Source organism: Bos indicus x Bos taurus, chromosome 11 (genome assembly GCF_003369695.1).
Source record: "Bos indicus x Bos taurus breed Angus x Brahman F1 hybrid chromosome 11, Bos_hybrid_MaternalHap_v2.0, whole genome shotgun sequence".
NCBI classification, from domain to species: domain Eukaryota; kingdom Metazoa; phylum Chordata; class Mammalia; order Artiodactyla; family Bovidae; genus Bos; species Bos indicus x Bos taurus.
In genome coordinates, this window is record NC_040086.1 from 11,469,234 (window position 1) to 11,482,847 (window position 13,614).

Genomic DNA, 13,614 nt, shown 5'->3' on the forward strand with positions numbered 1-13,614 from the left:
TACATTTGGAGCTGACAGATGTGCAAGGTAACAGCTCGGTGCCGCCTGTGCAGCTGAGGCCCCACGTCAGAGTGGGATTATTTCCAGCGAGGCTCAGGGCGGCTGCATGAGCGCAGGCCCGGGTGTGTGTGAGTGTGTGAGTGCGTGTGAGGGAAAGACAGAGAGAGTGTGTGTGTGTATGTGGTTTCTCTTACTCTCTCCTTCCATCTAAATCTGTCTCACTATGTTGCAAACCGTTGTCTGTTTTCCTCCCTGTGTTTCTCTGTCTTCCTCTTCTGTCCTGTTCATGCTGTCTCAGCCATTCACCCTTGCCGTCTGAGTTTTGTCGTCTCGACCTGGATGCTTCAGAGAAGAGAGAAGACGTGCCTCCCCTCGACTCCCTCATTTAGCGCATCCCTTTCCTGTCACTCCCAGCAGGCCCCGAGGACGGACTCTTAGAGAAAGCCCATTTCGTCTCAGAGGACGATGCAGCTGTCCCTGCCCTGCGCACAGGGTGCCTGCCTGGGGGATAGGGTGGTGGAAGCTGGGGTGGTCATGAGGCTGGGAGCAGCTCCCCGCCTGACTCCTCGCCGTGGTCACTGTCTTCAGGCTTGGCCTTCTTCTCCTACTGAGCCAGCTCACCCCGCTGCTCGTCACTTATGTGCAGGCCTCCTTTGCTTCCCAAATGTTCTGTCTCCCTTTTGTTATTCCCAACTCCCAGCATAAGCTCAGCCTACCCATGGCCCTGGGCTGACCCCAAACCTGGACTCACAATGACCCTGACCTTGGCCACATATTAATCCTTAATTCTGACCTAGACTAACCCCAACTCTTAAGCCTGACTCTGTCTCTTGAACTTCCCCTTCTTTGAGGGGTTAGCTCCTTTGATCTCTGCCAGTATCACCTGAGTTTACAAGGTTCACAGCTCACCTTTTAAATTAGTTAATTAATTTTTACAGCTCATTTTTTAGTACTGTAGCATTGGAGTAGGGACATACTTGGACCCACTGAATTGGAATCTGTAGTAAAGGAGGAACAATGGAGGAGTGATTTTTTTTTTTTTACCTTTCTTGGTGATTCTGACACAGGCCAGTCCTACCCATGTCCGCAATACACACATGAGGGCTTGCCTTTAGGGATTCCAAGGGGAATCCAAGGAGGTGGGGTTTAACCCCCACATAGGGAAGGTTGGGGTGGGTGGAGGCTTAACTGCCAGGCACCAGTCATCACACCCAGCCCTTTTAAATGCTTCACTCAACCCCTGGCAGTGGGCCACTACAGCATTCACTTGCTCATTCATTCATTCATCCATTCACTCATCATCAAAGACTCAACAAGGCCTCAAAGAATTAGGTCTGCGTAAGGTCTCCGGGATACACACAGCCCCTTGAGCCTTGGATCCCTGGGGTCAAACTGGGCCTTGGAAGGGCAGGACCTGACAGGAAAGGACTCCACAGCAGCTGGACCAAGACCTGAACCAGAGTATGGACCAGACAGATTTCCGCGGCCCCAAGAGGAGGCACGGGTCTCAAAAGTGGGACCCAGGCCCCTCTCTTCCCTTGTCCTGGGGTTGGGGATGAGGGACATGGGCCTGTGGGCTAAGAGACCACTAGACAGCTTGCAGGCCGGTCAGCTGAGGAATCATCTGAGCCCCTGGAATCAGCTGGAGGTAGGCCTGAGAGGTGGATCCCTCAAAGGAAAAAAGAGGCTTCCTTTTCCCTTCCTCCCTTTTCCCAACCACTTCCTGAAAGTCAAAGGTCAGGACCCTCTCAGCTCACACTAAGGGCAGTTAGAGCTGTGGGGTTGGGGGAAATGGGAGACAGAGGGGAGGGTAGGGGAGTCTTGCTGGAGTGGGATAATTTGGGGTGGGAGTGGGAAGGTGGGCTTTACTTCAAGTCTGAGGGAATGTCTAGCGTTTAGCACTGCCTCCCAGCACTGCAGGCAGAAGACCTTGGGGCTGGGGCAGAGAAGCAACGACAGCTCACTCTCTCCTCCGTCCAGCTACCCTCTAACCCCATCTTCAGTGGCCCCAGAGGCTCCCAGTGAGTCCTCGGCTAACCTCCCCGCAAGCTGCCTGGTGTCTTCAGACCCATGCCCCTCTGCGCTACCCCATCACTGTGTGATGCTGCGGGGGCCCCACCCCGGTGACTGGCAGTGCTTTCACCCCCATCCCTGCCACCGCACAGGACCCCGGTGAGGTCCTGTGGTGAGGGCGCAAGGCTGGGCACTGGGAGCGGGAATTACTGCACATACGTCTGCACAGGAGGCCGTGTTCTGCGGGGAGAGGCTGGGCGAGAGGAGGCTGGAGGCAGCAAGCCCAAGCCCAGCTCTGAGGTGAGACCCCGGGGAGAGCTGGTGGCACCTTGCCCTAGGAGTGGTCCTGAGGCCAGGTAGGAACAGCTGCTCACATCCAGCCTTGGCCAAACAGTGGACTCAGGCACTAGGCTGAGTGCTAGGGGACATGCTTCGCCCACTCAGGGGACAAAGGAGAGGAATTGGGGGTGGACAGGGAGCTTCTGACCAATCCAACCCCTGCTGGTCATGCTCATGGACAGAGGTGGGTGCTGGGGCTCCCTGGGGTGTGCCTGGAGTATTCCCATCCCCCACTCCCACAGGCCAGCTGCTGGCCTCCAGCTCAGGGGTATTAAACACAAAACCGAAAAACTACCAGCTCATTCAGGCCACAGACAAAGAAACCTTGTTTGTCTTTAGGCTAATCTGAGGCCCGCCGGCCAGCAGCTGAGCTCTGGGCACGTGCAGGCATGTATTGTGTGTGCGTTCGAGTGCGCTCATGTGTGTGGTAGCCAAGGACAGGCCGTGCACTCTAAGAACACACATGGCTGTCCCTGAGGTGGCAGGAAGGCCTCCCTGCCCCAGGGGTGCAGGACCTGAGAGGCTGAGTCCAGCCCAAGAAGCAAGGCCTGGGAAATCCCTATGGTCAGAGCACAGGGATCACTACAGAGGCCAGGAGGACCCGCCGGGGCGAGTGATCCCAGCTCTTTCTGCCTCCCCAGCTTCCTGGGGGCCCCTGAGAGTCCAGAAAAGTACAGGCAGAGAGGAAGGTCTAGGGTTTCCAAGGCTCTCAAATCCCCCAACTCCGAGCTGAGAGGATGTCAGGCGGGAGTGTGTTGCCACCTTGTGGGGACATGTGGTACTTCTCCCTAAGTCTTGGTCAACCAGCTTCCTGGGGAGGGAGACAGCCCCACCGCACATCATACATTTTGCTGGTGCCGACTGCCCTTACATTCCCCTGGGAGCAAGAGGCCAGGCGAGATCTGTCCCACACTCACCAGACTGTGGTCCAGCCCCAGCCACAGAGGCCAATCTGAGAACTGCAGATGCAGCCTAACCACATTTGAAGCACCTTAGAGAAAAGTTTGCAAGAAAGAATCTTAGAGCTCATCTACTCTAAGGAAACTGAAGCCCAGAGACAAGCCCCTGCCCAAGGTCCACAGCATCTCTATCATAGAGGGAAGCGAGACTGAGGGTTCGACTCCAAGCCTCAAGCATTTTCCTGAAGGTCCGGTGAATCCAGGACAAGCTGTCCAGACAGAATCCCAGCCTGAGAGGCCAGGATTACAGGGGGTGCGGTGAGGGCTCTCGCCACAGGCCAGCAATGGAAGGGGCATCTGAGCCACACGATGAGGCTATGCATGCTCTGGATCTTGAGTTGCTCAAGTTGTGTCCGACTCCTTGTGACCCCATGGACTGTAGCCTGCCAGGGTCCTCTGTCCATAGAATTCTGCAAGCAAGAATACTGGAATGGGTTGCCATTTCCTTCTCCAGGGTATCTTCCTGACCCAGGGATCGAACCCAGGTGGCTCCTTTACTGGGGACCCATTAGGGACACCCCATCTTGATATTAAAAGGCAATAAATATCAGCTTCTGTGGCCACTCAGTGCGGCGCCAGCACTGTGCTGAACAGTTACAAACATTAGGTCATTTACTACTCATGATGCCCCTTTGAGGGAGGCACCATTATAATCCGCTTTTTTCAGATAGGGAAACTGAAACAAGAGGAGTAACCTGCCCTGGGTGGCAGAGCAGGGATCTGAGAACAGTGCCTTTGATTCCACTGAGGGCAAAGGCTCAGCTGGGTGAAGAAAGCGCATGAGTTGCTCCCTCCCTCCTAGGGAACCCAGCAGGGCACGGCCAGCTCTAGCTCAGGGCCTGCCTCCACAAGGACCAGTGTTGCCTCTGGTTCCCCAGGAGGCATGGCCTCAGTGCGCCCTCTGCTGTGCACGAGGAGGAACAAAGAGCTCTGTCCGGCAATCAGAGGCAGGGCTGAGGCCCGAGATGGCTGGCAGGGACCATGGTCTCTGACCGAATAAGGAACAGGGACAGAGGGCTGCCTGGCTGTAGACCACCACCACCACAGAGCTCTCAGCCTGGCCCACATCTCCTGATCTGCAGAAGGAGCACACCCTTGGTTTCTCAGGGTTTTTTCCTCTTAGAATCTTGTCTACTTTCCATAAAGGCATGTTGGTCCTATGTCCAATCCCCTGAGGATCAGGTCTGTGGGACAGATGAATGTTACCAGGAGGGCCCACGACAGGTCCACTGAAGATCTGGGATCCATCCAAGCATTGCCATGTGGGTAAAGGGCAGAGTTGGGAATCTAAGAGAGCCAGGGAAACCACCTTTCCCCAAGGGCGGGGGAGCTCTGAGTCAGGCCCTAAAGGCTGGATACCCTTTGAATAGGTCAAGGGTGAGGAAAGGGTATAAGACTAGGGTAAGAATAGGAAAGGCATAAAGGAGGCACAGGTGTCTGGGCCAGTCACCTAGGACTTTGTTGAACCTGGGTTTGCTACTGAGGGGCGCTCCGTGAGAAGAGGCAGACAGCCCCAAGATGCCCCAAGACATGAGGGCAATACCCCAAGTTTGGATTAACTGCCTCAGGAACACCCCTTGGGTCGAGGAAACCAGGGAGTTAGTCATAGGACCTGTATCAGAAGAGAAAGCAGGTATTAACAAAGGACAATCCACATTTTATTTGTATCTGCCTTTAACATGTAAAAAACTCTCAGGCTCCTTTCCCCCATCTGGTGGATAGATGGCAGATTCTGGAGGGAGGAAGCATCAGAATGAGGACACAGAGTTCAAGTGAAGGTCTTGCTACCCTGGGCAAAGAGCATCCCTGTGGGCTGGGACTTGCGCTGTCCTCCTATCCCTCCAGGCCATCTGTCAATCTACGTGGGTCCTCCTGTTTGACACTAGCTCATCCCTCCTTCCCCATGGACCGTCATGGGCCAGAGACCCATCCTCCTTTTCTCAGTGTTTTTAGCTTCCTGTCCTAGTTTTCCCATCCCTAAAATTCTATTTCTAGGGAGAAAGAACACCAACAGCCATAACTTGTCTCTCCCAAGTTCACTCCTAACTCAGGGTGGTCAATACAGATATCTGAAAACTGGGAACTCCAGCCACCCAGGGCTCTCACAGTTGGTTGGATCTGAGGGCAGGGCAGTAAGTAAGCATGAGTGCTTATCTGTGTAAGGTAGGGTTGGCAGCGCCACTGTGGCAGCATGTAGGGAGGCACAGGGCTCCTGGGTGTGCCTGTAAGAAGGGGAAGAGAGCCCCTAAAACCAAGGGCATGGTCTTATTCATCGTAGAAGTCAATATGGGCTCCAGACTCGAACTTGTCATTTTGCAGCAAGCTCAGAAGTTTCTGGGCTGATATCTTGCAATCCACAAGTTCCCCCTTTCTCTTCAGCTCCTGCAGGCTTTTTCGCAAGTCTGGGTCCACAGAGGTCTCCCGGGCTAACTGCTGCATGTCAGTGTCCAGGGGACCTAGGGGATGAAGAGCAGAAGATGAGGGGACATGACTGAGGCAGGGGCCCCTGATCTATGTGTGGAGTTGGGTGGAGTCAGGTCTGGCCAGAGGCAATACCTCACCTTGGCTGACATGTGGTCAGCATCACCAAAGGCTCCACACTTCACTATCGAGCTCCAGGCTCATCCAGTGTCCACTGAACACGGTCCCCTTAGACTACCAAATCTACAGATTCACGCTACCCCATCACTCCCCCTCAAAGTCCCAGAGCAGAGAGAGACACTCTCCCTGTGGGAGGAGAATGAAGTGAGCAACCAACTTCTCAAGGGCTCCCGAGCCAGCCCGCTCCAGCACCAGGTCAACTCCCATGGCTGTAGGTGGCTCCCTGTGCCTTCCCAAAAAGTCTACAAACAATAGGTGCTGGAGAGGCTGTGGAGAAAAGGGAACGCTCTGCACTGTTGGTGGGAATGTAAATTGATACAGCCACTATGGAAGACGGTGTGGAGATTCCTTAAAAAACTAGCAATAAAACCACCATATGACCCAGCAGCTAAAGTAATGCTAGTAAAGTAATGCTCAATATTCTCCAGGCCAGGCTTTAGCAATACATGAACCGTGAACTTCCAGATGTTCAAGCTGGTTTTAGAAAAGGCAGAGGAACCAGAGACCAAATTGCCAACATCCGCTGGATCATGGAAAAAGCAAGAGAGTTCCAGAAAAACATCTATTTCTGCTTTATTGACTATGCCAAAGCCTTTGACTGTGTGCATCACAATAAACTGTGGAAAATTCTGAAAGCGATAGGAATACCAGACCACCTGACCTGCCTCTTGAGAAACTTGTATGCAGGTCAGGAAGCAACAGTTAGAACTGGACATGGAACAAGAGACTGGTTCCAAATAGGAAAAGGAGTACGTCAAGGCTGTATATTGTCACCCTGCTTATTTAACTGCTATGCAAAGTACATCATGAGAAACGCTGGGCTGGAAGAAGCACAAGCTGGAATCAAGATCGCTGGGAGAAATATCAATAACCTCAGATATGCAGATGACACCACCCTTATGGCAGAAAGTGAAGAGGAACTAAAGAGCCTCTTGATGAAAGTGAAAGAGGAGGGAAAAATTTGGCTTAAAGCTCAACATTCAGAAAACAAAGATCATGGCATCTGGTCCCATCACTTCATGGGAAATAGATGGGGAAACAGTGGAAACAGCATCAGACTTTATTTTTGGGGGCTCCAAAATCACTGCAGATGGTGACTGCAGCCATGAAATTAAAAGACGCTTACTCCTTGGAAGAAAAGTTATAACCAACTAGACAGCATATTGAAAAGCAGAGACATTACTTTGCCAACAAAGGTTCGTCTAGTCAAGGCTATGGTTTTTCCAGTGGTCATGTATGGATGTGAGAATTGGACTGTGAAGAAAGCTGAGCGCCAAAGAATTGATGCTTTTGAACTGTGGTGTTGGAGAAGACTCTTGAGAGTCCCTTGGACTGCAAGGAGATCCAACCAGTCCATCCTAAAGGAGATCAGCCCTGGGATTTCTTTGGAAGGAATGATGCTAAAGCTGAAACTCCAGTACTTTGGCCACCTCATGCGAAGAGTTGACTCATTGGAAAAGACCCTGATGCTGGGAGGGATTGGGGGCAGGAGGAGAAGGGGATGACAGAGGATGAGATGGCTGGATGGCATCACTGACTCGATGGACGTTGAGTCTGAGTGAACTCCGGGAGTTGGTGATGGACAGGGAGGCCTGGCGTGCTGCGATTCATGGGGTTGCAAAGAGTCAGACACGACTGAGCGACTGAACTGAACTGAACTGAACTGATGACCCAGCAATCCCACTCCTAGCTTGGTTTCCTACCCTGAGGAAACCAAAATTGAAAAAGACACATGCATCCCATTGTTCATTGCAGCCATATTTACAATAGCTAGAACATCGAAGCAACCTAGGTGTCCATCGACAGATGAATGGATAAAGAAGTTGTGGTACATATATACAATGGAATATTACTCAGCCATAAAAAGGAATGCATTTGAGTCAATTCTAATGAGGTGGATGAACCTAGAGCCTATCATACAGAGTGAAGTAAGTCAGAAAGAGAAAGAGAAATACCGTATAATAACGCTTATGTACGGAATCTAGAAAAATGGTACTGAAGAATTTATTTGCAGGGCAGCAATGGAGAAACAGACATAGAGAATAGATTTATGGACATGGGGAGAGACGGGGAGAGGGGAGGAGAGGGTGAGATGTATGGAGAGAGTAACATGGAAACTTCATTACCGTATGTAAAACAGATAGCCAACCGGAATTTGCTGTATGGCTCAAGAAACTCAAACAGGAGCTCTGTATCAACCTAGAGGGGTGGGATGGGGAGGGAGATGGGAGGGAGGGTCTAAAGGGAGCAGACATATGTATACCTATGGCTGACTCATGTTGAGATTTGACAGAAAACAACAAAATTCTGTGCAGCAATTACCTTTCAATTAAAAAATAAATAAATTTATAGAAAAGTCTACAAACAATAAATGTTGGAGAGGGTGTGGAGAAAAGGGTTAGAACCCTCTTGCACTGTCAGTGGGAATGTAAACTGATACAGTCACTATGCAAGACGGTATGGAGAGTCCTTAAAAACTAGGAATAAAACCACCATATGACCCAGTAATCCCACTATTAGGCATATACCCTGAAGAAACCAAAATTGAAAAAGACACATGTACCCCAATGTTCTTAGCAGTACTATTTACAATAGCTAGAACATGGAAGCAACCTAGATGTCCACTGACAGATGAATGGATAAAGAAGCTGTGGTACATATACACAATGGAATATTACTCAGCTATAAAAAGGAACGTATTTGGGTCAGTTCTAATGAGGTGGATAAACCTAGAGCCTATTATACAGGGTGAAGTTAAGTCAGAGAGAGAAAGACAAATATCATATATTAATGCATATATATGCAGTCTAGAAAGATGGTACCAATGAATTTATCTGCAGGGCACCAACAGAGAAACAGATAGAACAGACTTATGGACATGGTGGGGGGAAGGAAGGAGAGGGTGAGATGTATGGAGAGTAACATGGAAACTTACATTACCATATGTAAAACAGATAGCCAATGGGAATTTGGTGTATGGCTCAGGGAACTCAAACAGGGGCTCTGTATCAACCTACAGGGGTGGGATGGGGAGGGAGATGGGAGAAGGGTTCAAGAGGGAGAGGATATGTACATCTATGGCTGATTCATGTTGATATCTGGCAGAAAACAACAAAATTCTGTAATTATCCTTCAATTAAAATTAACTAATAGAAAGAAAGAAATGATAGCTGACAACTTCCCAAATCTCTAGGGAGATTTGTACATCTAAGTTTATGAAGCTATTATTTCAACCCCAAATTATCTTCTCCAAGACATCAGGACTAGATGGTTTCACTGGTAAATTGTGTCTATCTTTTATGCCAATCCCATACTAGTTTGATTACTGTGGCTTTGTAATATAGTTTGAAATCAAGCAGCATGATGCTGGGGATCTTTGTTCTTCTTTCTCAAGACTGCTGTGGCTATTGAGAGTTTTCTGTGGTTCCATATATATTTTAGAATTGCTTGTTCTATTTCTGTGAAAAATGCCACTGGAAACTTGATAGAGATCGCATTAAATCTGTAGATTGAGTTGGATAGTATTGACATTTTAACAATATTAATTTACCCAATCCATGAACATGGCATCTTTCCATTTTATATTTTCTTGAGATTCTTTCATCAATGTCTTATAGTTTTTGGTGTACAAGTCTTTTATGTCCTTCGTTAAATTTATTCCTTGGTATTTTATTCTTTTGGATGCAATTGTAAATGGGACTGTTAATTTCTTTTCCTGATACTTCATTATTAGTGTATAGAAATGTAACTGATTCTTTACATTGTTTTCTCTATTAAGATGATCATACAAATTTTATCTTTTGTTATTGTGGTGTATTACACTGATTTATTTGTAGATGTTGAAACATCCTTGCATCCCTAGGATAAATCCCACTTGATCATGGTATACAATCTTCTTAAAGTATTTTTGAATTTGGCTCACTAACAATTTTGCTGAGGATTTATGCATCTATGCTCATCAAGGATTTTGGCTTATAATTTTCCTTCCTTGTAGTGTCCTTGTCTGATTTTAGTATCAGGATAAAGTTAGCCCCAAAAAGTGAGTTTGGAGAGCGTTCCCACCTTTACATCCGCTTATCCGGCATGCCTTCCACCTGCTGATATGGAAGCAGCCCTCAAGATCAATGTCCAGTTTAGCTGCCTCCAATAAAGCCATCCCTGGTCACACCACCAGAAAGTGCTTCCTTCTTGAACTCTTACAAGTTCACTGATTTTATTTTTAAAAAACATTTATTTATTTATTTGGCTGTGTCGGGTCTTAGTTGTGGCATGTGGATTTTCAATCTCCACTGCAGCATGCTAGATCTTTTAGTGGTGACACGTAGGATCTTTCAGTCGTGACAAGTGTGGTCTTCAGTTGCGGCACGTGAACTCTCAGTTGTGGTATATAGTATCTAGTTCCTGAACCAGGATCAAACCCAGGCCCCCTGCATTGGGAGCACGGAGTCTTAGCCACTGAACTACCAGAGAAATCCCTATAAGTACTTTCTCACCTGGGGAACCACAGCACCCCAGAATTTGGAGTCAATGGACCTCATGGGCAGAAAATCAAGGAATCTTGGACGTCGAAGAACCACCCTCCTGATCCTCAAATGTCTTTCAATCAAATATCAGTGCATCCCCAGTAAGAAGGGATTTGGTCCCTTTCCAAACAGCCCTTTCCATCTTTGGACACCTGTTAGGACATTCTTCCAGAGACTTAAACAAAAACCCAACTGGTCTCTGCCTTCATTCAGGCCCTAAGAGCCCCACAAAAAAGTTCAACCTTCTCACAATGTCCAAGAGAGCTCCCTGAGACGTAAACCAGTCACATGGCATTCTGGAGTTTGTTCTGTTCCTGACTTTGGTTTCCACTTGCTCTCTGTTGCCTGAGTCTGAGGCTGAGCTCAGAGTGGGTGCTACATTGAATGTCAGCTGCAAGAATAACCGTATATATTTGGGAGGAAGAGAGGGAGGGTTGGGTCCTAGAGATCATGAGGAAGTAGACATGGCACCGATCAGACCTTGGAGGCGAGGCTTGATTGGGCTATGCTGCATCTGGGTTTTGATCAGGTTAATCTACCTCTTTGCCCCTAGGGTTCCTAGGGGAAAAGACTACTGGATCTCCACCTAAATTGCTCAGACATCATAAACCATCTTCCAATTCCAGCAACCTCAAGCCTAGAATAGAAGTCTCACTCTTAAGAAAGGGGTATAGTAGCATCACGGTAGAGAGAAACCAGGCCAACCGTCACAAGGCACCCCCCTCCTTTAAATTTCATGAGAATGGGGCTCTATCTTATTTATCACAGCATCCCCCAGTGTTCCAGCACAGTTCAGCACGGGATGGTCAGCATTCAACAATGTCTGTCTGCTCTGCATTCAGCCAACATTCACTGCAGACTGGCTTAGTGGAGCGCTGTGTGAGAAGCTGGGACAGAAAGATGAACCGTGCATAATCCCTGCCTTCAAGGCTTTCCTATGCAGAGAGACTAGACACATTAAGATAATACAGTATGATAAGTCCTATTTAACAAACGCTAACAATTAGATAGTCCTTCACAGTTTGGGATCACTTCTACAAGTTTGACCTCATTCAGTCCTACAAAGGGCCCTGTGAAACAGGTAACATCTTCCCTATTTCACATGAAGAAATGAGGCACAGGCCTGGAATTCAAATCCTAAAATCCTAATCATCTCTCAGACTCTAATATCTCAGACTTCTTGTCCCCATCCTCAAGTCCAGGCAGCTCCCCACTCTCAGTCCATATCCACTAACTACAGCTTCCTGCCCCCACCAGCCCTAACTTACTTGGAGCCTGTATTTCCCTTAAGGAGTGATGGGTCAGGATTCAAGGACAATCTACTCCATGGGGCCTTTCCTGGAGGAGACAGAGAGGGCTCCTAGCCCAGTCGCCGAAGGGTAAGCTGCCAGTTCTGAGAACATGGATGGCAGTAAAGCCTCACCTACCTGGGCCATAGCTCAGCACCCTCACGCTAGGTTCCTCCGCCGCCAGGACCTGGAACATCATGTTACGGGCAGCCTTCCCAGCACAGTACAGTCCCCAGCCCTTGAAGGGCTGCAGGGCACAGATGGACGAGATGTTAACCACAGTCCTGCTGAGGCCAGGACTGTCCGGGAAGGCCTGCAGGATACTGGAAGTCAGGCAGAGCGTGGAAGTCAAGTTCAGAGTCCAGTAGTTGTTCACTTCAGTTGGGTCAGTCAGGTCCACCCAACGTTTGGATACATCTCCAAGAGTGCCTGAAAAACCAGACCTTACGAATCACCCAGTGCCAGGCGGGGTTCTCTCTTCTCCCAGCCCTTTTCAAATTCATTCAGACACCCGCTTCCCAACCACAGCTAAAGGAGTCTCTCTAGGGCTTCTGAAGATGGCTCCCTCTTCCCAGACCTGCAGACTGACGTACCTGGGGAACCCCCATACCCGAAGCTTCAAACTGAGAAGGCGCATGCTCTGCTCTGGGGCTGGGTTTAGGGGAACTCTGGGGGCCATTTGGATAAGTGGGGGAAATTTACAACTGCAGAGAGACTCCATGCCCTAACTCAGGTCTCCGCCAGAGGGCGCTGAACAAGAGGATCAGAAAAGTTCTACAGGCATTCTGGAACAAATGGCGCTGAAACAGGAAGGGGGGCGGAGTGGAGAAGCGGGGAGAATGAGCCGCCGAGGCAGCACTAGGTCTTCCTCCACACCTCGCTGAAACTAGGACTTCCAGGCGTCTTTTCTGACTCCTAGGAGTCACCTTTAAAGTTCCAAGAAGCGAGGGGGATGAAAGAGAGGGAAAACAGAACAGGACGCTAAGCAGTATTCCAAGCGCTCACGGGCCAACGGGCGTCTTACCCGCATTGTTGATGAGCAGCACTCGCTGCAGGCCTTCGGGCCTGGGGAGGTCGCACAGAGCACCGACCAGTTGCTGCAAGCCGGTCTCGGCGCCCAGGTCGGCGGGCACCCGCACGATACGCAGACCCGGCCACTCGGCGCCCAGCTCGGTCTCCAGCTGCCGCAGGGCCTCGTCATTGCGGGCGCTTAGGACCAGCACGGAGCGAGGCGACATCAGCGGGGCCAGGACTTGGGCCAGCGTCCGTCCGAAGCCCCGGGAAGCCCCAGTCAGCACGCATAAGGTGCGCCCCAGGCCGCCCACCTTGCCGACGCTGCCCTCCATGCCTCCTACCTGCTAGCTGGAGCCGCTACCATGACTCGGCAGGGGGCGGGGCGGCCGCGGAGGGAGGAGGAGGAGGCAGCGCCCGGCGAGGGCGGGAACCTAAGGAGAGCGCCGGGGCACGCTTTTCCTTGGTCGCAGGCGGTTAAAGTGGAGGCGACTGCAAAATTAGAGCGCGAAGAGACTAAATCCGAGGCAGCCCCCCCACAGGAAATCTTAGCCCAATGCGGACCGCGGGCCTCATCCTTTGCCCTGCAAACCCATCAGTGCCCCTATGGAATTCATTCTCCTTCCGAGTTCAGACCTAACTTCCTTGTGTAAGTGATTAAGTGTTCGTCGCTCAGTTGTGCACGACTCTTTGCGACCCCATGGACTGCAGCCCGCCAGGCTCCTCTGTCCATGAGATTTTCCAGGCAAGAAGAATGGAGTGGGTTGCCATTTCCTTCTCTGGAGGATCTTCCAACCCAGGGATCGAACCCAGGTCTCCTGCACTGCAGGCAGATCTTTTACCAACTGAGCTACATGGGAAGCGCAGTTTAAGTGATTA

At 50.1% G+C, this 13,614-nt stretch overlaps 1 protein-coding gene across 1 annotated transcript; it reads right to left on the reverse strand.

The window, feature by feature from the left end:
* Positions 1 to 4,947: 4,947 nt before the first annotated feature.
* SPR (sepiapterin reductase) lies at positions 4,948 to 13,345 on the reverse strand. Its single transcript, XM_027554898.1, has 3 exons — positions 12,749 to 13,345; positions 11,863 to 12,153; positions 4,948 to 5,767 (listed from the first exon to the last, which is right to left on the reverse strand). Exons 1-3 carry the CDS (start codon positions 13,068 to 13,070, stop codon positions 5,577 to 5,579), a joined length of 804 nt encoding a protein of 267 aa, XP_027410699.1. The 5' UTR covers positions 13,071 to 13,345; the 3' UTR covers positions 4,948 to 5,576.
* Between the last annotated feature and the right edge of the window lie 269 nt (positions 13,346 to 13,614).

What these genes read in the sequence shown, in the direction of transcription:
- SPR (XM_027554898.1), bottom strand. Translation starts at nt 13,070, where the DNA reads ATGGAGGGCAGCGTCGGCAAGGTGGGCGGCCTGGGGCGCACCTTATGC. An exon ending in GCTGCTCATCAACAATGCGG is followed by an intron (nt 12,154 to 12,748) that starts GTAAGACGCCCG and finishes CTGGTTTTTCAG; the next exon opens with GCACTCTTGGAGATGTATCC. An exon ending in GGTGCTGAGCTATGGCCCAG is followed by an intron (nt 5,768 to 11,862) that starts GTAGGTGAGGCT and finishes TTCATCCCCTAG; the next exon opens with GTCCCCTGGACACTGACATG.